Source organism: Megalopta genalis, chromosome 10 (genome assembly GCF_051020955.1).
Source record: "Megalopta genalis isolate 19385.01 chromosome 10, iyMegGena1_principal, whole genome shotgun sequence".
Classification (NCBI taxonomy): Eukaryota; Metazoa; Arthropoda; class Insecta; order Hymenoptera; family Halictidae; genus Megalopta; species Megalopta genalis.
Genome location: NC_135022.1, coordinates 14045258 through 14067013, shown reverse-complemented (window position 1 = coordinate 14067013; position 21756 = coordinate 14045258). Strand labels below are relative to the sequence as shown.

General features: G+C 39.1%; 1 protein-coding gene across 3 annotated transcripts in view; it reads left to right on the top strand.

Moving 5' to 3' along the window:
• Shab (Shaker cognate b) overlaps positions 1-21756 on the top strand; it is a 141685-nt gene extending 119929 nt beyond the window's left edge. For all 3 annotated transcript variants that reach the window (XM_076524906.1, XM_076524907.1, XM_033469724.2), the window contains 3 exons: positions 8296-8506; positions 10103-10519; positions 10971-21756. In XM_076524906.1, coding sequence (XP_076381021.1) covers positions 8296-8506; positions 10103-10519; positions 10971-11269 — 927 coding nt within the window. In that variant the 3' untranslated portion in view covers positions 11270-21756. The remainder of the gene's footprint in view (positions 1-8295; positions 8507-10102; positions 10520-10970) is intronic.

The window sequence follows — 21756 nt, the reverse complement described above, 5'->3', positions numbered from 1 at the left end:
ATTTAGCTTTAGCCGTATCGCGCGTCCGATAGCGAGGCCGCCCGAACCGCACGAGCTCTGATCGGCGTGTCATCACTGCTTTTTTCAGTTTCACGAACCGTCAGGATCGCAAACGGAGCACAGTTGAACGAATCGCCGAGGGCGATCGTGCGTTACCGAATCGTACGGCCTGCTGCTCGCCAGAGAAAGAAGGGGGCCCGCACATCACAGAGTACAGACACACAGAACATTGCCCGCGCGCTCTCCGTCCGACAAAACCTACAAAACAAAAGACAGAAAACCCACACAGAGACTACAGAGAGAGGGCTGCTCTAAATAGCCCGGCCGAGATCACACGCACCCCAGGGGCGCCCTTAGTCCCGATTAAAAGGCCGGCGGGCGAGTGGCAGCGAGAAAACCATCTCGCCTGATGCTTCGCTCGGCGAATGATTCTTTTCCGGTATCGTTGATTTTGCTGTCACCAAAACAGCTACAGCTTCGTTCACGCTTCCTCTCTTCATCGACAATGCCCGCTTGTCTCGCACCCTGCCGCGTGTAACATTTCCATCTATCCACACACTCTCTCTCTCTCTCTCTCTATATATATATATATATATATATATATTTATTTATTTATTTCTCTTTATTATATATATATATATATTTATTTATTTATTTATTCTCTCTCTCTCTCTCTCTCTATATATATATATATATGTATATCTGTCTATTTGTCTATATATCTCTCTATCTATCTCTTTTTTTCTTAATCACAGGTTACATTTGATCCTCGGACAGCGGACCATTTTAAAACTATACAATCCACGATGATAATTCTCAGTTTTATTTACTTATTTATTTGTTGATCCTTTAAACCAGATGGTTTACTTAGCAAATACAAGATTGTATTTATGTACGTTTATGATTAGTTTCTAAATTCGTACTAAACATTGTTTGAGGTAATTATAGATGATTCTATGTCCTTCTATATCGGGATTACATAAGAAGGAACTTATGCAAAGAGGAAAGTAGTAATTGCCTTTCAGAAGCTTTGTTTCTACTGTAAGCAATTTATCAAAACATATTTTTAATATTTCTTGTAGATCTACTGCGGTACACGGTTAAATGTATAGTCGTCACGCGACAAGAAGGCACCTTTGTGTTTTTATTCCCCCTTTTACTAGCCGTCCTACCGCCGCAGCAATCGGTCGCTATTGGCCGAAAACGGTGACGTAATCGACGGCAGCTGCTAGCGACCGATAGCTGCGGCAATGGGGCGGCTAGTAAGAAGAGGAATGTAAACACAAAAGTGTCTTCTTGTCGCGCGAGGACTATACACGAATTCGAGCGCCCGCATGCAAATTTAAACGTTACGAGAAAATTTCTTGAAAATTCTTAACCAAGGAAGAGTAGTAACAACTATTTATTTAATTCGATTGCCAAAAATTGAATAATTAGTCGACGATTCAAATACTTTAGGTCAACGTAGTCTGGCAACCGCAGTCCGAGGGTTGAAGTGCCAACAATTGTTTCGTCGACACGGTTTCACTGAATTCCCTGACAAAATGTGTCAGAAATTTGGCAAAATAGAATTGTAATTTGTTGAACAACGATTCTGAGGTAAGTGTATAGTGATCTGACACTGTTTCTTTACCAGAGAACTTCTATTCTTCCAGAAAGTGGTGTGACATCGGTCGCTTGCCATGCTTAAGGCAGGAATATTGCTTTTTCTTTGTCAAAAAATATTGATACTTTATTATTTTATATCAGAAAACAATTAAATTAGCCTGAAGGTTTGAACATGATTTTATTATGCACAAATTCTATGATCTCGATTCGCTTGAAAAGACAACGTATTTATACACCGGGTAAAAAAATTATACGCACATCTTTTGAAACGATATAACTTTTGTAAAACCGGACTAAATGACTTGAATTTTTTGGAGATGTTAGAGAGACTAATTTACTAATTTAATTAACGACCAAAATATTATATAGGTATTGTACGACTAAATCGAGATCGGCTGACATTGTTTCACGACTTTAGACTAAAAACTGTGAGAAATTTAGAGACTTTTATACGTTCCAACGCCTGTAGCTTGACATTTCTGAGATCTTACCGAGATCTACAAAACGCATTTTGTCAATTTTTGTTCTAGACTCAAATCAAAAAGTTAGAAAAAGCAAGAACTTTTAATTTATTTTGTCATTCCAAGTAATAGCGAAATTAAAAAAAAATATTTCAATCATTGTCTAATAAACTGGTTTCTCTATCATCTAAAAATATATGCTAGTCGTTTAATCGAGTTTTAAAAAAGTTACTGTGCGTAGGTGATTCACATAGGTGAAGGGTGTAAAGCCTATTACGCTAACAAGGCGGAATTGATTGATGCCGCTGTTCGTCTAATTAAAAAGAAACAGCTGGTTTGTTACGTAAGGATTATGTTTACAAAGTCGAACTGCAAGTATATTGTAACTGATCGATTATTGATTGTTGAATTGAACGTTGTTGTGTTGCGAGTCATAATCTCGAAGACTGAGTTCCAAGTACTATGAAATACACTAAAATCGATGGTCTAAGATTGAGAAACTAAGACAGACTGACAGAGTGGAAGACTAACATAGGCTGAAGCCGTTTAGACTAGACTAAGAAAAAAAGGCGAGTTGCTTTTGAGTTTTTATATTTTTCGAAAACAGTGAACTAGAAACTGATTGGCTAGTGGCAAGATGAAAAGGGTAGTAAGTCAGACACATAGCGCGCAGTGGCGTAGGTAGCGGGAAATCTTGGGCAAGAGTGTCCTAAAAGTTATTCAAAATCGAGAAATGAGGAGTTCCTGAGGTAATTTGAAGTAACTTTTTAGCACAATTGCAATCCGCGGCTTCGTTTGTGAGTTATTAAAAAACAAAAACAGAGACAAAATCAGCTAGCACGAGGCGGCCAAACCAATGAGCGGAACTTGGCTTTGACCGCTTGTTGGCACGGCCGCCTAGCGCCAGGCGAGCTCGCCTCTCATTGGTCAGTGTTTTTCGTTAATAACTCGCAAACAAAGGCGCAAATTGCAATTGCGCTAAGGAAAAAATTACTTCAAATGACTTCAGGAAACCGAAATATGTGCCGTCGATGAGGTATGCTGTATGATATTGTGCCGAAGTACGCTGATTATTTTATTGATAAAAGAAGAAGACGGCAACTAGCGAACGGGGCTTTTAATTAAGTGCATACCGTTCGTTGAAGGAATACAGGTATTGTCTCGCTAAGCCAAAAGGAATTCTTTGTAAATCAAGGTATTTCCAGCTTGAGAAGGAAGCAAAATCGTTTCGAAGGAAATCAAATGGAAGAAGAATAAAAATTCCGTTGAAGGACGAAGCATTGCGTTTCAAAAGTGTGCCAATACTTTTTTTACCCACTGTATACAGTATCTATCCGATAGTAACAAAAGCCAGTTCGTACCGACTCAACCAGTACGCTTATATGCACTACGTTTACATGTATCGTATACTTGCACACCATATTTAAAGTGTTAACATTTATCATTTGTATCGTGTATTATGCAACGTATATGAATATACAACAGGAGAAGGCACGTCGACGATAATAAATGGCAATAAGCGTAGTAACTTTCGATGAGAATCGATGTTGGTGGTATGATCATTGATGATCCCACCGTGCCGGTAAATAAACATTGTCGACGAGCTCGGTGTCGATGAAACCGTGTCAACGAACGCATTGTCGATGAAATGATTACCAACCATTCTAAGATAACCCCCTTCTTTACACATACACACACGAAACGTTCTGGGAAGGATATTTAACTGAGAAACTCGTAAGAGCCGATGTGTGGTGTTGGTGTGAAACACGTGTTTTGCTCGACGACGATGACGATCGTTGATGATTTTAATCCTTCGTGAACAAAAATTCGTTGATTGTTAACACGTTCCGTGCCACGTGTACCATCGATGGTACACGCTTGCATGTTTACTTAGTGAACTGAACAAATTGTTTACAAGAAATTTAGAACCGAAGAATCAATTTCCACCGCAAGAATGGGCGTTGATAAGTTTTTGTTACGTTGTTATGTGTACGAGAATTAATAATTGCACGTAATACATCAAGTTTTAGTCAAATATCAAAGTGTGAAGATTCGAGTAAAAAAAGCTCGGCACGGAACGTGTTAACAGAGTTATATTCTAACGTTGCTGTGGAACTTGTGTTTTGTCATAACATTCCTAGTTCGATTTTGTCACTTGTCACAGTACAAAAAACGTTTCCTCGGAAAGTGAACGTACCCTTTCCACTCGAATGCTAACTCTGAAATGTCTCTAAAACGACTATATATTTTGAATACAGTACTCTCTACGTAACTGATGATAAGATCTCTACCATAATAGGAAAATGTTATCCCCGCCGCAAGGGATCCCCCTGCGAGTGGTCGAGTGTGTCGATGTGACTCGCCCTTATACTAGCGAAACAAAAGATTGCTACTTTTCTCATTTTGGGCTATTTTTTATAAAACTTTTACCATCGCGTTCGTCTCGTTCTGCTGATTATTATTATATTAAACAGGGTGGATTAAGATTATAATTACTTTCAAATTCTTTTGCACATAGCTTGAGGAACTTGAACGACACTTCCAAGCATAATTGACCTTTGGTCAGGTACATTTGTATCTTTTGTAAGCACATATGTACAAGGTTCTCTCCATACGAATAAAATTGTCGCGAAAACCTCGGTACAGATGTTACGTCAATAATCATGCATATCGTGTTTCGTGTTATTTTAATCCGAAAAAACGTGACGAACACGGTGGTAGAAGTTTCATTAACGGAAAATAAAAAATAAAAAATCTAGATCTTTGAATTTAGAAAGCGAAGTTCCTCCAATTACGAAGAGAATACTGTCCAACACTGTGGCATAAGTAAATTCGCGTATTTTCTTGCCAATAAAATGTTCCATGTCACGTGAAATTCATTGTTGGAGTTCAGATGGATTCGAGTGGAAAGTATTAATACCCCATTTGGCTCTCTAAAGGTATTGCCGTCGACGATCATTGTTTGCTGCATACAAAGAGTATTTACAAACTTCCAGTTTCCTTCTTTGCGTTAATCTTTCCGGACAGTTTGATAGGAGCGTTAACTTTCTTCCCAGAAGCGACCCTGCGTGTCAAGAAATAACTTTCTCGATTTACTGGATAGTTCGTGCTCCCAACGCAACACTTTTACCCTGCAATTAATTGTTCACCGAAGACATTTCGAGGGTAGCGAAGTTGAAAGTCTTCACATACCGTATCTTGTAAATGCTTAACAGCTGGGGGATGAAACTGGAATTGCACCTGCAATTGTACGCATTGTCCAAAATTTCAGGGTCCCTTCGAGGAACTGAGGGCGTTAGTAGAACTTCGGTTCGTTAAAAATCGTTCGTTTCAAAATCAATTTCGGATGCTATTCGTAGTCTGTTCTAGGAATTAACGAAACCGTGATATTATTTCTATAAATAATATTGTGGTAATAATTTCTGCATTTTTTAATACGTATAATAAATAAAACTTGTTATATATACAGTGCGTCACGAAATTCATTTCGTCATTTCAAACGGAATAACTTTTCAAAAATTGGACCAAATTACCAGAATTTTTTGTAAGTTGTTAGAAGGATTTGTTTATTAGACAATGGCTAAACAAATTTCTGCAGAGAAAGTAATTGATTGGAATAATAAAAGAAAGAAAAAATGTTTTTAAATATTTTATCTGACAATGAATCCGGAATGGAAATTTAAGAATTTTTTGTTGTTTAATTGTTAGCTACAAACAATTAATGACAACAAAAAATGCGTTGTTTCACGATTTTCGGCCAATAACTGTAAGAAAACTCGAGACTGTTGACAGATTTTAGCAAATAAATTGCAGAGACTTGCAAAACACGTTCTATAAATTTTTGGTTTAGGCTGAAATAAAACAATCCAAAAAGATGAATTTTTACTTCGTATGTCCTTCCATCCGGTTGAAGTTATTGTGAACATTTTCTCAACCGTTGTCTAGTATACTAGTTCCTCTATTGTCTCGACAAAATTTAAATGATTTGGTCCAATTTTGGAGAAGTTATTCCATTATAAAATATGTTCGAATGTTCGTGGTTCACTGTATAGCGTTGAGCGCGTGATCTTCACTGTTCAATAAATATTGGAACGACGAACAGGCCCGTATCTGATTCATGCTCGGTCATCTGTTTGGTATTTATTCCGTGGAACTGTAAATGTTTAAAAAATTACAACCGACCCGATAACCGTCCCAAGAGGCGGCGACGTCGACACCCAGCTCCAACGAAATTTCTCCATCGAAATATGTCGCTTCTCAGGGGAGCTAGTTTAAGGTATATCACCTTGATTGCTAAAAATAAGGCTCATGTCAGAGAAGCTTTCATAAATAGAGTCTCATCATTTCCGCAGCAGACCGCAGTGCTTCAATTTTCGTTGCATTAGATCCGGAAGAACTGTGACGGAATTCCAAATCAAACTTTCTAAAATTCGCGTCGCCGACTGAAAACTTTAACAATGGGCTTGTCCATAATGGATGAGGGGACCGCGAAGAAAATGGTCGAAGTTTGACCCCGTCGATTCCACCGAATCCAAAAGAATGCAAAAGAACATCTTCTTTTCGTAAAGCTTCGAAAAGGAAGTAGGAAAAGTCATTGGATATGTTGTTCGAACTTGTAATCGTGCAATCGGAAGGGGTAATGTTAGCCATTTCGTTTCCTCGATGAAAACTTTATCTATCGATCACCGGTTTATCCAAGTGTGCACCAATAACGCAGGCAACGACAATACGCGAACCATGTAAATATTGAAATGAAATCTTTTTATTCGTTTCTTTCGATAAGATGATATTCGATCCGTAGAACAAAATGGCGAAACCTACTCGGCGAACAACTAAACTTTAAACGGCATCCCTACGATCACATTTGTCTTCCAAGAACAGGCAATCACCTTACGAGAGCGTAAAGAATATCATAGTAGAGGGAACAAGATCAGAGATTAAAATCCCAAGACGAACTGAAATGCTCGGAAATTGAAAAGTCTCGGAAAGTAACCGGTTCAAACTGTTATATTTCATCAGTTCTGACAGAAACAGAATTTATTTGAACTACTTTATTTGAAACATTTTATTTGAATTATTTTATTTTAATCGATTTATTTGAACTATTTTATTTCAATTGATTTATTTGAACTATTTTATTTCAATTGATTTATTTGAACTATTTTATTTCAATTCATTTATTTGAACTATTTTATTTCAATCGATTTATTTGAACTATTTTATTTCAATTGATTTATTTGAACTATTTTATTTCAATTGATTTATTTGAACTATTATACTTGAATTAATTAATTTGAATTAATTAATTTTAACTATGTTACTTGAATTAATTTATTTGAATTAATTAATTTTAACTATGTTACTTGAATTAATTTATTTGAACTTACTTATTTGAACTGTTTTACTTGAATTAATTTGTTTGAACTATTTTATTTCAATTCATTTATTTGAACTATTTTATTTCAATTGTTTTATTTGAACTATTGTACTTGAATTAATTTATTTGAATTAATTAATTTTAACTGTGTTACTTGAATTAATTTATTTGAACTTACTTATTTGAACTGTTTTACTTGAATTAATTTGTTTGAACTATTTTATTTGAACTATTTTTGGACAGCTTCTGTCGTTTGAAATTTTCTACTGAAAGTCGGAAACGGGCATTAACGAAATACAGCTAAATTTTTAGATAGATCCATTGAACACTTGTACAAAGTTTCATCAACATCGGGATGTATCAATCACCAGGGTTCTCTTGTCAGTTTGACTATTTATTTCTGTGCTCGCTCGACTCTCTTATCCACTTATCCTTTCGTTTCTTTAGTTATTACTAAGATAGAAGCATATATCGTCTACATAACACAGTTCGTCTTGGAACATTTGCCCCTCCAGAATCGCGATCGGTACAACCGATAAACCGGTAAAGTCAATGAATTCTTTTTGGAAATCGATGGCGCGAAGAGACTGACCCACTTGTTCTTCCTGCCTCGATTTTCCTGAAAGGTATCAGAAAAACCTCGTGGAGTGTCCCACGGAGCGTTCTCCTTAACCACTTGCAAGCCCCTAATCGTTGCTTCTCAGTCGATCACCCTCCATCGAACAAGCATAACGCTCTTTTCGGGAGGGTTCGGTCCCAGATGTGTGTGTAACTGTGTGTGCTAACAAAACAGCCGACAGGCGCGCGTGTGTGTGTCGCGTATTATTTATTCGACGCGGCTGTTTGCAGAGCGTGAGACTTCGCGCACAGTTTATCAACGACCAAGAGAACATAGCGGCGCGTAACGCTGTGAAAGAGGACCATCTGGAGAACAACAATTATTACGCGGGCCTGCGAGGGGGCAGACCGTTCGCGGCGACCAACACCAGCCTGGTCTCGGCCACGAGGATCCTCAATCAGCACCTCTTCGGGTCCGCCAGCGGGCCAAAACAGTACACAGGTAGCGTTCATTGTTCTTCTACTTGGAGTTGGTGCACGTGTCCGATTTTACGCGTGTCCGTTAAAGTTTTTCCATCTACTAGCTTCGTTACTCTTCTCGGATAAATTGCTTTTAGATTTTTAAATTTGTTAATTTTTAACGTCTTCGTTTCTCAAGTAACTAATTTTAGGTCTAATGAGCCCACTGTCGCATAAAGTGGGGGGCAAAATTGAGTGGACACCCTTTGAAACGTAATATATATGTACTTTTTTTAAAACTGGACTAAATGACTTGAATTTTTTTTTTTTAGATGATAGATGTACCAGTTTACTAGACAATGATTGAAATGCTTTCTTCTAATTTTGCTATTACTTGAAATAACAAAGTAAATGAAAAGACTCACGCTTTTGTAACTTTTTTATCTGAACCTATAATGAAACTTTAGAAAGTAACCTTGTCACTAATAAATTCTTAGACGAAAAGGGAAGTTTATGTTTATAGTCTGCCAACTTTTTCTTTAATGTATAAATGTTGCCAACGGAAGAATAGAATTTCGTTTCACATAAATAATAAATAGAATTTCATATAAAGAAAATGCATGGCATTTATTTTTGGTACATCATACACTGCTCAAAAAATTATAGCATAGACAAATATTGGATAAAAATTGGCCAAATTTGACCGGCGATAACTCAGCGAAAAATCATCGTAGGACGATGGCTTCTCTTTTAAATTAAAGTTTGAAACTTCTACTTTAAGGCAATGTTTCTGGATTTTAAGTTTGATGCGCCCTCGCCACTGTAGCCCTTTAAATGCGACGCCATGTTTGTCATATCGAAAATTGCCAAGCTTGACAAAATGCACGGTCTTTGTAAAATTTTTTACGGAGATGTTGTTTGCAGTGAAATGAAGTTTGATTCTTTTTCTTTAATTGAAAAAAAAAGAAACGAGAAGTGCTATTGATTTTTGTTAATATACGCTTTCCTCCTTCGATCTAACAAATTCATAGATACCAACAATGCATAATATTGATTTTTGTTAATACATAATGTGTACGCTTTCTTTAATCTACAAAAATCCGCAGTCTACAAATCTTTCGTATCATAAATAATCAACCAGCCATAACTTTCATGATTAGAAGAATTCCGACATGAGGTTCCGTGGACGTATCGTTGAACCTATATTATTCAAGAAAATGTCAAATAAAAACAATTAACCTTTCCGAAGATTCACGCTAGAACACTCCCTTCAAATAATACTCGAAATATTTTCTCCACAAATATCGCCCAGTTTTGCATGGATACCAGCAAACGATGCCTATTACGAAAGAATCGCATCTTTAGGTGGCTATTAATGGGGTCAATTACCCCCCCGTAAGATTGACGTAATCGTTTGCCCACTTTCCCGAGGATACCTCGAGCGGGTATCGGTCAGAGCGTCGAATCCAGCTCCGATCCCACCCCCGCAAACGGGTTCGGTCGCGGCTTCCGAGATGATTCGGGCCACATCCGCCCGTCGATTCGCCCTACTATCGATTCCGGTGGTATTTCTGGGTCAGCCGGTATTCAGGGTGCCCGGCAAACACGGTATACGCAGGTGATCGAAGGAAAATTTCAGGAACAAGCACCGAGAGCAAGCTCTCCCTGTCCGCGGACTCGATAGACGGCGAGGGCGTGCCTTTCATAGACAGACACCGGGCGATCTCGAAGTCGATCCTGAAGAAATCCGAGAGCAGCAACAATTATTACAACACCGGCTGCGACTCGGACACCGAGAAGCTGATCACCGACAACGCCTCCACGATCAGCATGTGCGACAACGAGACCGGGACAGGGACTGGGACCGGAAGCGGTACCGGCACGGAAACGACCAAGAGCAAGCAACCTGTTTCGCCGTTGCTCTCCAGGCAGGTCCTCGAGTCGATCTTCCGAACGAACAACAACCTCGAGAGGGAGGACGAGGCAGCGGACCAGACCGAAGAGAAGAGCTACGTGTCCAAGATCATCAGGTCGATATTCGATGACGTCCTCGAAGGTACTTATTTCTTCTTTTTACCCACGCGAGAGTCTCGATGGAACATCGCCGGCTTCGGAACGGCTTGGCAATGACGATCGTTCGAGAAATGCTTGCAAACTATTACGAGCAACCCCTGTTTTGCTATTTCAGCCGCTCATTTGCCAAATGAGGGCTTTATATTTCTTAGTCGATAAATATAAAGTAAATTATGTTTGAAAATAAACTAAAAGCATCGTAACTGGTTCCGCTATCATAGCGTCGTATTAATTTCGCATATTTTTATTATATATATATAAATATATTATATTATATTATTATATATTATATTATAAATATTTATATTATATATATAAATATATTATTACTATATATTATATTATATTATATTATATTATATTATATTATATTATTATTATTACCCTTTAATATCGCATATTACGCTAACGAATGTTTCTTGATGGATTTCCAGAGGAGAAGCACACGCAGGACGAGACGCTGACGGAAAATAAGAACAAGGATGATCAGAAGAAGCCGAAGACGCGTAGCCAGGAGAAGGACGAGTGCTCGAAGGACAGCCAGACGATGTTGATACGCTCGTTGCGCCAATACAAAGTAAAGAAATCTGGCGGTGGCGGTGGCGGTGGTGGCGGCGGAGGCATCGGTGGCGTCGGCGGCGACGAGAAACGACGGTCGAAAACGAACAATCACGGTTACAGCAAGGGCCCGGACGCGAACTGTCTGCCCCAGGAGCATCGTTTCTCGTCGTAGCGCAGCTTGTCCCTGCGCGACATCCTCCTCTCGTCTCTGCACCAGCAGGAGATCGAGCCGCTCCGCGTGAATCTGTCGCAGTTCGCGGCGCCGTTAGTCTCCGCGGGATCTCCGCGGGGCCGTGTGAACGGCACAGTTTCGGAATCGCCCTCCGTTCTGTAAATACACGAGAAGCGAACACCCCGAAGAGGCGATTGGCCGAGCGTGGACGACACGGCCGCGTGCAGCTTCGAGCGGTTGGAGTGAGAACCATCTCGTCGTGGGACAAGAGGAAAACGAACGACGTTCGCGGACGAAACACGGATCGAGAATCAAAACGAGACGGATTCGCCGTGAAGGACGCGATGGCGCGCGATGATCCGCGCGACGATTCAACGGCGTCGAAGAACGAACGACGCGAGAACGACACGAATAATCGGTAGTAACGATAAGAGTTTAACGGTAAGCGCCAAGCAAACACACACTTTAGGCAATACGCTTTTCCCTCATCCGCTGAGAGAGAGAGAGAGAGAGAGAGAGAGAGAGAGAGAGAGACCGGTCGAGAAGATCATCCCGCACACGCTCGCGCAGAAACAGATCCGCGGCAACTGTGTTCGATCATCCTCCATTCGTCCGACCGTTGTCGAAGCTGACAACGAGAGACCGCTTTGCGTGTCGCGCGAAAACGAGCATAACCCGCGCAGAAAAGAAACCCGTCGCGCTCGCGGGGAACCGGACGCGTTCAGATCCGTTCCCCGCCCCCCACCCCGGAGGATCACGCGGGTTGTTCGTTTATTTGCTGAGTGTCTTACGTACAATTAGATGGTACCGTTGATAATAGGGACGCGTTAGATGCAATCGAAGCGGAATCGTGGCTTGGAAGAGCGTGAAGCGCGCAAACGGTGGCCGCAACTCGACGATAACTGCCGTTCCCGAAGTTCCAGTCTTCGTGTTATTCCCACCTCTCCCCTATTCCTTCGCAGTCCTCGTACCAGAGTCTTTTAATGAAACTTTGGAGATTTATACGACACCAAACACGATAGAGCTCCTACCGGGAGACAGCCGTTAAACGTTTTTATCGCCCGGTATTCATGTACGTTATAAGATATATATATATATATGTACGTATGCTCTTTGATAACCCTTCTAGACCGCTGAGAGCAACGCGAATCGAGATAGCCTCTTAGATAAGTGGATTAGACACGTTCGTAGACAGACAGGCGAAATAGACTCGACGATAGTCACGAAGAACTGTTCAAGGCTTTTCCCCTAGTCAGAAATCGTAGGATCAGACGCTTAGGACAGACAAGTAGATTACGATCGTATGTGGCCAGACGAGTAGAAGTAAACCGTTCGTAGACAGACTAGTAGTTTAGGAGTGTACCTGTCGGATAAATAGAATAGACACGTACTCCGCAGACAAATAGATTAGGGACGTACTTGACAGACGAATAGAATAGAAGCGTGCCTGTCGGACTAGCAACGAGGCCCGAGGAAGAGTCTGATCGAACGACTATACGAAGTGAAATATATGGACTGAATGTGTATCACCGATTAGAGAAATTCGAAGTGTTTTCCAATAGATAAGGAGATTAGAGTAGGTTCGGGTCAGACAACACAGGGCAAGATTCAACGTGGATACAAGTAGAATAGCCTTTTCTTGGCTAGACAAGTAGAGTACGCTTCCTTTCGTGTCAAAGAAGTAGCATACGGCCCCTTCGATTAGAAGAATTGATCTTTATCCTAACGCGAACGAAGTAGATTACATTATTTCCGAACCGAAGAACTGTAAATATATATTTTTCAATATCCCCGGTGTAATTAGTCGTTGAGTATCGTTAACGCGATCACTCGTATAGTCCCCTTGTTCTTTAACTCTACACGAACTTGCAAAGTTTCATTAAACTCGGACTCGTGGACGCTGCTCCGTTCAATCTTGCTAGTGGAAACTGTGTTTCTCATGATCGACGCGGAAATAATCGATTTTTCCATTCTGTATATAAGTCGCGATATTCTTTGCTATGTGAATAATTTCTCCGCTCAGTCTTTACTCGCCAGCGAATGTACAAGATAATTATTAAACTAAAGTTGTATATTCATTGTATCGGGTGTTTCAAAGGCGTGTATAGATTCGTGTAATTAGCGTACATGTACAAATCATGATTTTCTAATGTTTCCTAAATCTGTATATATGTAAAATATGTCGTCGATTATCGAGCGGTTAATTTGCTTGAAATGATTTCGAAGATAGCGAACATTCGATTAAGATCGATCCAAAGGATATTTTGAATATTCGAAATTGAATATCTTGCAAGCAATATTTTTTACCAATGACGAATAAAAATTAGTGTTTTTATTTGTAATGATACCTTTGAAACAACCTTTACAACAACAAGGGACGTCACCCAATTTGAAACTGCCGATTATAACGAAACTTGTGTAGACTACCAAAAAATATTCGTCATGTACATTTTGTACAGCTGTCCGATTTTATATTGGACAAAAATAGCCCCTGAAATTGAGACAGCAACGTTATTCCACAAAGAAACTGTTAACATGATCTTTTTGTATTAATATTTTCTAAATCATTGAACATTTTTGTCACAAAATTCACTTTCACGCTAGTGTCGTCTATGAATCTTTGAATCTTTTTTTATACAAAGATAAACAATTTTTATACGTATAAATTATTCTATTGTATCATTCATTTATTCTATCTCCATTAGTTTTATCAAGATATTTTATAAATTTCTATTTCCAACTTTTGGGATCGTTTGCCACACCTAAATATGAAAACTAGTAGCTATAATAAAATACGTGTCGAATATTTCTCAACGAATCTCAAGTGTCATTAAAATTGGCAACTACGAATTAGATGACGTTTCTTTCCAGCTCAATGTAACGATTCCATCGAATACTCAGTGTCATGCGTTTCTTCCTTTAGTAGTCGATTAACAGAGTCTCTTCCTGGTTGTGGTTTACGCAACTTTACCTCGAGTTTGATTTAACTAAAACGAGCCATCACTTCCAAAGAGTTGTAACCACCCGGTCACGTTTTTCCACGCGAAACGCAGTTCAAAGCGGAAGTATATTGTAACGCGACTGCTCTTCGAGAACCGGAAGTCCGGTTGCACGCACGAACACGGTTCGTGCCGGTGCTTCATAATAAGCAAACTGCAAAGCTCATGCATCCGTAGCATAAGTGGACGTTCATACATCTCATTGATTCCAGTCGACTGAAACAGGCGATTACTACCCACTAAAAATTTTCGAAACTTTAATCCAGATATACTCGTACAAAAATTCGCTATCGGTGTAACACATATATGACGATCAGGATTTTCTATAACATAAAGGATTACATAAAGAAAATCAATATCGTGCATGTCGTTAATTCAAATCATTATGCATGATATTTAGCAAACTTTTCCGTGACAATATTTTTGCCACATTTTATAAAAGGATGCTGGTTGTTGGTACTTAACACTTTGCTAATAATCATTTTGAAGATAAGGGAGCAACAGCCGAGAATGTATTAAAAAATTGTTCAAAAGTGTGACATCAATGTAAATCATAATTCAACAAATTATTAGGACTCGTATAATATGATAACTTCTCTTTCTGAATTTGTTATTTAAATCGTTGAATTTCTTTTATACACAGCTCGGTTGTTCGAACGTCTGTTATTGGACTTCTGGTAAATAAAGTGTTAATAGAATTAAACAAATAAATTGATTAATTAGTAGTTCGGTTCGCAGTTTCACTCGACTTGGCAATTTCGTATGTTTTACGAGCGCATGGAATTCGCAGTCTTGCGTTTACAAGCGAGAGAAGCGTGCGAAGTACCGCACAGGAACGCAGAAACAATGCAACGTGTTTAAACCGCGCGGAAACATCGTCTTGTTATATTCTAGCCGCGGGCAACGATCATGTTCTCCACGAGGAAATTTTACACCACTGTTTTAACGATGAGAAAACGGCGAAAGAAACTTTCGACTCATTCATCTCCGCCGGAACGATCTCGCGAAGGTGATTTTAACACTGGTAATATCGTCGTTCAACGTGTGCACACCTCTATTTCTAGAACGACTGCAGAACGCACACCTTCTGACAAAATACTTTGGGCAGATCACGGGGTAAAAAAACGCATTCTCATAACGTTAATAAGATGTTAAAAATTAAATCGTGATGGCTGGCTCGGTGATTCTATAGTCCGTCCAACGAGTACGCAATCGACGTATGAATAGGTCAGGGCCGGCATACAGTTTTAGGCGCTCCAAAAGATAACAAAAAAAGATAACAAGATCTGCTTTTCTCAATAAGAAGTTACTTATTCTCGATACGGTGTGGAATTATTCGTTGACAATATAAATATACTCAAATAAAGTTCAAGGTTTAAAATTCGGTCTCGACTTGCTTGCGAGGGCCGTCGGTAAAGGACCACTGCAAATTCTCCCCTGAGTAGTGGTCATCACAGTCATATGACCTTTCTGTTTACTTGTACTTTCTCATCTCGTTGGACAGACTATAGTCTTAACGCGCGCATTTAGGACGAATACGGATCGCGTCGCGTGCTCAACTAAATTTCTCGCGTTTCCTTTCGTTCGTTCCCAAACGGGTCTCGCCCCCTTCTTCTTCCATCGAGGGATAGATTCACGCATTTTTTGTGCGAGAACGATGAAACGCTTCGAAAACAAAACCTCGTTTTCCGTTCGAGTCCCGCTATAGACCGGTCGCCTATGTTCTATACAGCTAGAGGTTCTCTCCGACATTCTTAGACGAGTCATCAGTAATATACATATCTCTAATGACATTTCTATTCATCGTTATGGTAGACGTAGGGAAACGAATATAACTGTACAGTCGCAAGTTAATGACAGAAGAAGAAAAAAGCGAAAGACGAAGAAAAATAAGAGTTATTGATGAAGGGAAAACATAGAAAAATGGTTGATATTCTCCGTGCGGTTGCGGCTGTTCGGGGATCATTGTTATGCTGGTGGTCTAAAGTTCACGCCTCGAGTATTTTTTAAACCTGTTTAACGTTGTTTTCGACACTGTATACGACGAGTCATAGGGAGGACTATTCTGAAAAACTCAACGTTTCTGCGTCGACCTTACTTTCGATCGTTCATCTTTGTTGATGCTCGTGAATCGGACCACGGGTATCGGAAACTCACAGCGATCGGGATTGCCTGACATTCCGTGTAGTGAGAAGGTCGTAGCGAGGTTTTATGAAAGCTTCGTTCCGTTCTGAAATTTCGCGTGCAAAGAGGGTGTCACATAGAACGTCCGTTACACAGAAAGGGACAATTTCTGAAACGATTTGAAGTAATATTTTCCTTAGCGAAAATATCCTCTGCGGCTTTGTTCGTGAGCTATTAACGAAAAACAGGGACCAATCGGTGAGCGAGTACAACGGACTAAGTCCAGCACGGTCAATGGCAGATCATGTTTGCTATAACGTGGAAACGCATCGTCCGTACTCGCTCGTTGATCGGTCCGTGTCAGTCAACATTTTCGCAAATGAAAAAGTTATTTCGAATCACCTTTTTTCGGGTTCAACGGGAGTTTGGGGACACCCTATAGAAACCAACGGCCTGATCGTCGTCTTATGTATTTCTAGTACATCAGAGCACAATGTTCAATTTGTCGAGAGCTTTTTAAGGACGTTACAAAAGCAATGAAATCAGTCTGGAAATGTGTTTTCGTTTCTATACGATTAGCTACATGTGAAAATATTAATTTATCGAATAGTATATTATAAGCTTAATAATGTGTACATATCTTAGATTTACCGTTTACAAAGAAACTGAATAATTTACAACGTAACGAGATAGTATTAAATCAAAGTAAGTTGAAGGAGCTGTATATAGTAACTTGTACAATTTATGTGATCAGTTGATATTATTAACAGGCAGTTTTGCGTTTCCGCGTAACAAATGATCGAATATTTGAATTTTAAAGTAACGATCCGGAGATTTCGGAAAGATAGTTGTTAAACGTAGATCATTTCGATTTTCAAAACAGTGTGAATACTGAATTCATGAAAATTCGTTGACGTTTCATTCACGCTGATAATTCGTTATTGATATTATCGATATTGTTATCTATATCTTCTTGTCAGATATCTAAGTAATAATATTTAATAGTATTATTAAATAAGTCATTAGAAACATCATTCAATAATAATAATACTAGTCACTATATTAGGTTAATAGAAAATAAACGACAAGGATACTTCTATGACAGTGCTCTCCCCATTCTGTAACGAGGGGCAAAATGTTGTGATTCTTCCATTGTTTTCACATCGTGAAAAGCATTGAGATTTCTATTATATTTACTGAGCTCCACGTCAATGAAAATTTATGAGAAATATACAGGATTTACTATCTAATGCTTCCCATGTGTTAACGATGATCAGCCATTTGCTTTCGATCAACTTATTGCATTGAGTGATATTAATATTAATACTTTTGAATGGCAGAATATGTTTCTGGTGTACAATTACGTGACGTGTTTCACAATTTCCACTATGTTATTATTAATGAAACAGATTTATTTGTCTAGCGAGAAAACTTTCAGAATGGTCCTCGCATACGAAATAATATTGATTGTTTGTAATTGTTACGGCGTTGTATTTATTATTCGCGGAAAACCCACACGGTCATTGTAGCCGACGTTTTTTCGTACGTATTATTATAAGAAACAGAGCTGGGCAAAACGTAATCCGGCTAACGATCAATTGTTCTAATCGCCATGCAGACAAATCACCGGTCTACGATGGTGATTGTCGAATACTCGATAGTCAAAAGTATAGTCAATAATCAACATATATATATATATTAATAAGGGATAATAACGATTTTATTTTCTTTTTTCAATGTATAATTTTTTAGTTGACCAAGAAAACTCATCTTTAATTGTATCTTTTGTAAAATGACGTATGAAAACGAGAATTTACATAAAGATCCGCAGTCTAGTTATAATTTTCTATCGGATTGACTTTTCTTATCGTGCCTAAACGAGGGTTTAAAATACAATTTCTATACACTTCGAGAGCCACATCACACATATCTGACTAATACAATTTCTCTTTATCGAACCTGAAAATAAATTTTTATTATAATACATTAAACATTATTCGAATCTACGGCGCGTAAAAGGGTTACAAAAGCAATTGCAATAATCAGACTGCGGATTTTATGCATTTATGGCAAAGCTGTCTAGTTGCGATTGAAAATAGTAGAAAGATTAAAAGAATTTTAAAATATCATTAATATCGTAACATTATTACAGACGAACGGAATTCTCGCTTAATTATCTATTTCTAACAATTGTTCCAGACAGCTTTTATTTTGCATAAAAGTCCGCAGTCCAGCAATAATGAAACTTGTCTTTTCTATTGTTATACTGTTTAAACAAGTTGCTTTAATTTTGTATATCTTTCACGATTGTGTCAAGATTATGGACACGGACACTGACGCGACAGTTAACACACGTTAAAATTACAACGTACGATCATGATCTACAGTCTGATCGGAAAGTCCGTCGATCAATTTGCCCAGTTCTGGCAGCGAAGTTGGATCTCGATACCACGTAATCGCTTGGAGTTGCTCCGGAGTAAATCAATGTCTTCTGTGAACTTAACATATAGTTGGAAGTAGCAAGTTCCTAGAGAAATTGTACAGAACGTGATTTATTGTTTATTATCGTAATTGTATATCTAGCACAGTTTAGCGGTGACATAGTACAAAAGCGAGCCACGACCGTAGATAGAGACCGTGGAGGGAGTCAGCAGGAGTAAGCGTGATGACGGTTCGAGGAGCCTGAAAATAGTCCGCGGAGGCGAAACGATACGACAAACAAAAAGACATGTTTCCTTTCCCTTCTCGTCGCCGGCTGTCCGTTTCGAGTTACGATACTTATTGTCGTTGATTTGCTGTTGCTGGTCCGAGGCGCGTAACGACGATAATTATCCGACAATTGGGCCGTCTGATTCCCAACCGGTGTATTCGAGTCTGCTTCACCTCGAGATCATTGTTCGCGGCAAAATAGACCACGCAAAAAGTGGGATAGTGACGTATGCGCCGGGAGAACATTATAATTCTGAACTACGATCGCGAACGACGCAGAGCCTCCGCCTGATCCTAGTTCAGAATTATACTGTTCACCCAATAAACGCGCCTGTCTCCACTTCTTGCGTGGCCTATCTTGCCGCGAGCACTGCTCGAGATCAGTGTGTAGATCACTCTCTACCACGATTAGACAAATTTTGAATTCGACGACAAAAAGACAATTCGAATTTTACAGTCGCAGTGATGTCAACGTCTTTTGTTATTGATAATCTTCTGTAAAAAGAATAGAAATTTATATCTGTCAGGACTGTAATTTTGTATGATAACTAAATAGTGGTAGCAGAGGATCAGAATTCTTCAGTTGAAAGAATTGAGTAACAACCACATTTGGTGCATTGCGTTCAAAAATTCTTCGTCACGATAACACACAGCTCAAAGGGTTGAAAAGAACTTACCAAAAGCTTCGTGTACGAGTTTGTAGAATAACACCAGGTGAGATGATAACGGTTCAATTAACATGTTGGCTGCCCAGAAACGTGCATCATCAAACCGATATTGTGATAAGATAGGTACACGCCTGTTTCGGTTGCTTCTGCTGTAAGGAATGCAAATGTCCGCCAGATGTCTTGTACACGCGACATTTGGATCGTTGTTCTGTTGCCAGTTTTGCGAATTAACGAGATTACAAGATGTCACTGTCCAAGGATCGAACGTTCGTTGGAAACAATCGAATGGTGCCGGACGCCTGCGACCACCGTGGCAGTCAACGTGTTAATCGGTGAAGCACAAAAGATAAACTAAAAGCGCAAAATAATTTTCTAACGCATACAATGTTATCGGGAACCGATTTGCAGAGAAATCGCGATGATCCCTTCTCGTCTTTACAATCGTACGAGTGTACACACTTTGCTCATCGACATCGATTTTTACGCCTTTGAAATTGTTTGATCCGACAATGTGAAACTGCCATTCGCGACTGTGTCTGCGTCTCCGACATTGGAAACGAATACAAGTGGTATTTTACGAATTTACAATACTTAAATGCGAAGGAAACTTGAAGTCGGAAAGGAATTGGCTTGATCAACCATAGTCTAATTAAACGTGACATAACAAATGGTAAATATTTGTTTGTTTCAGCATGTTTTCTTTTACACGTGGCAGTTTCATATGCACTAGGCCCAATGCGTCGAATCATTCCATATGTAATATCGTTTCTATTGTTACGGAAAATGATGAAAGGATCGGTCGCTTTTTACAGAATTCCAAAACCAAGAGAACTATATAGAGAGAAATGATTGGCACTCGTGTGATTACAGTTGATATTATTTTTAGACATAGAATTCCATAGTGAACGTCACCGCATACGGAATGATCCGATCAGCTGTATACGTTTCGTTTGAGGCACAAGCACATACAGTCAATTCTCGATCACACGATTCAAATAACACTTAGAAACGATTCTTCTGCCATGATATCGAAACGTTTCAAGCGCTAGCTGATCTCAGAATTTCGTCGATCACGCGCATTTCCGTTAATTTCTCGGATTTCTAAGGCCTAGAATCGTAATTATAAGGCGAGTAGTGTGCATAAGCGAATAAAGTTGTAATTTGCCAGTTTTTGTTCCTCACAAGAGTTTCTTCATTGATCATGCATCCTTTCCGATCACGATTTCAAGGTCCATAATCGTCTCCAGAACTTTTTCTTCCTTTTCGCATCATTCATCCTCTAGTAAACGATAAAACTGAACTCTTCGCGGTCCAAACTGTTCTCTCACTTTTATTTCAGAATTTACTGTAACATTACATAGAGAGAGAGAGAGCTCCACCGCATTCCCGTATGAGTGTGTTAGAAGCACAGTGACGTAAATGACAATTTCGAAAAAAGTTTGATTTATGTCTTGAAATGTAAACTATACATACCAAAATCTTGAAAAGACGAGCGAGATAAATTCTAAAGTTACCATAAATTACCTTAACATCACGTTATGTTAACAATAAATTTGACCAGTGAACAATACACACATTAGTGAACAGCAACATTCCTTGTTTCTCACAATGAGGCGAATATGTCGGACGCTACTCTGATTCGACCCACTCATATGCGACTCTACAACCTATTTAGAACAATTGAAAAACGCTAGAATTATTTTTACGCGCCATGTAATTGTGATATTAATCGAGTGTACAATGTATATTAGCAAAATGAGTAGCTTGTTACTGCGAAAAGTCAATGTAGAATTTGGCTCGACAGGAGATTGTGACGGTTTAACGTTGAAAAAACTCTGAAAATTTTCCATTTTTCTTTAAGCATCCAGATCCGACATTTAACGCGTCATTCGTGCAAATATGGATTCGAAATAATCGACAGACACTGGAATTCAACAAGGTGATGCATCATTTAATAAAGATGATTAAAGAAATATTAAGAAAAGTC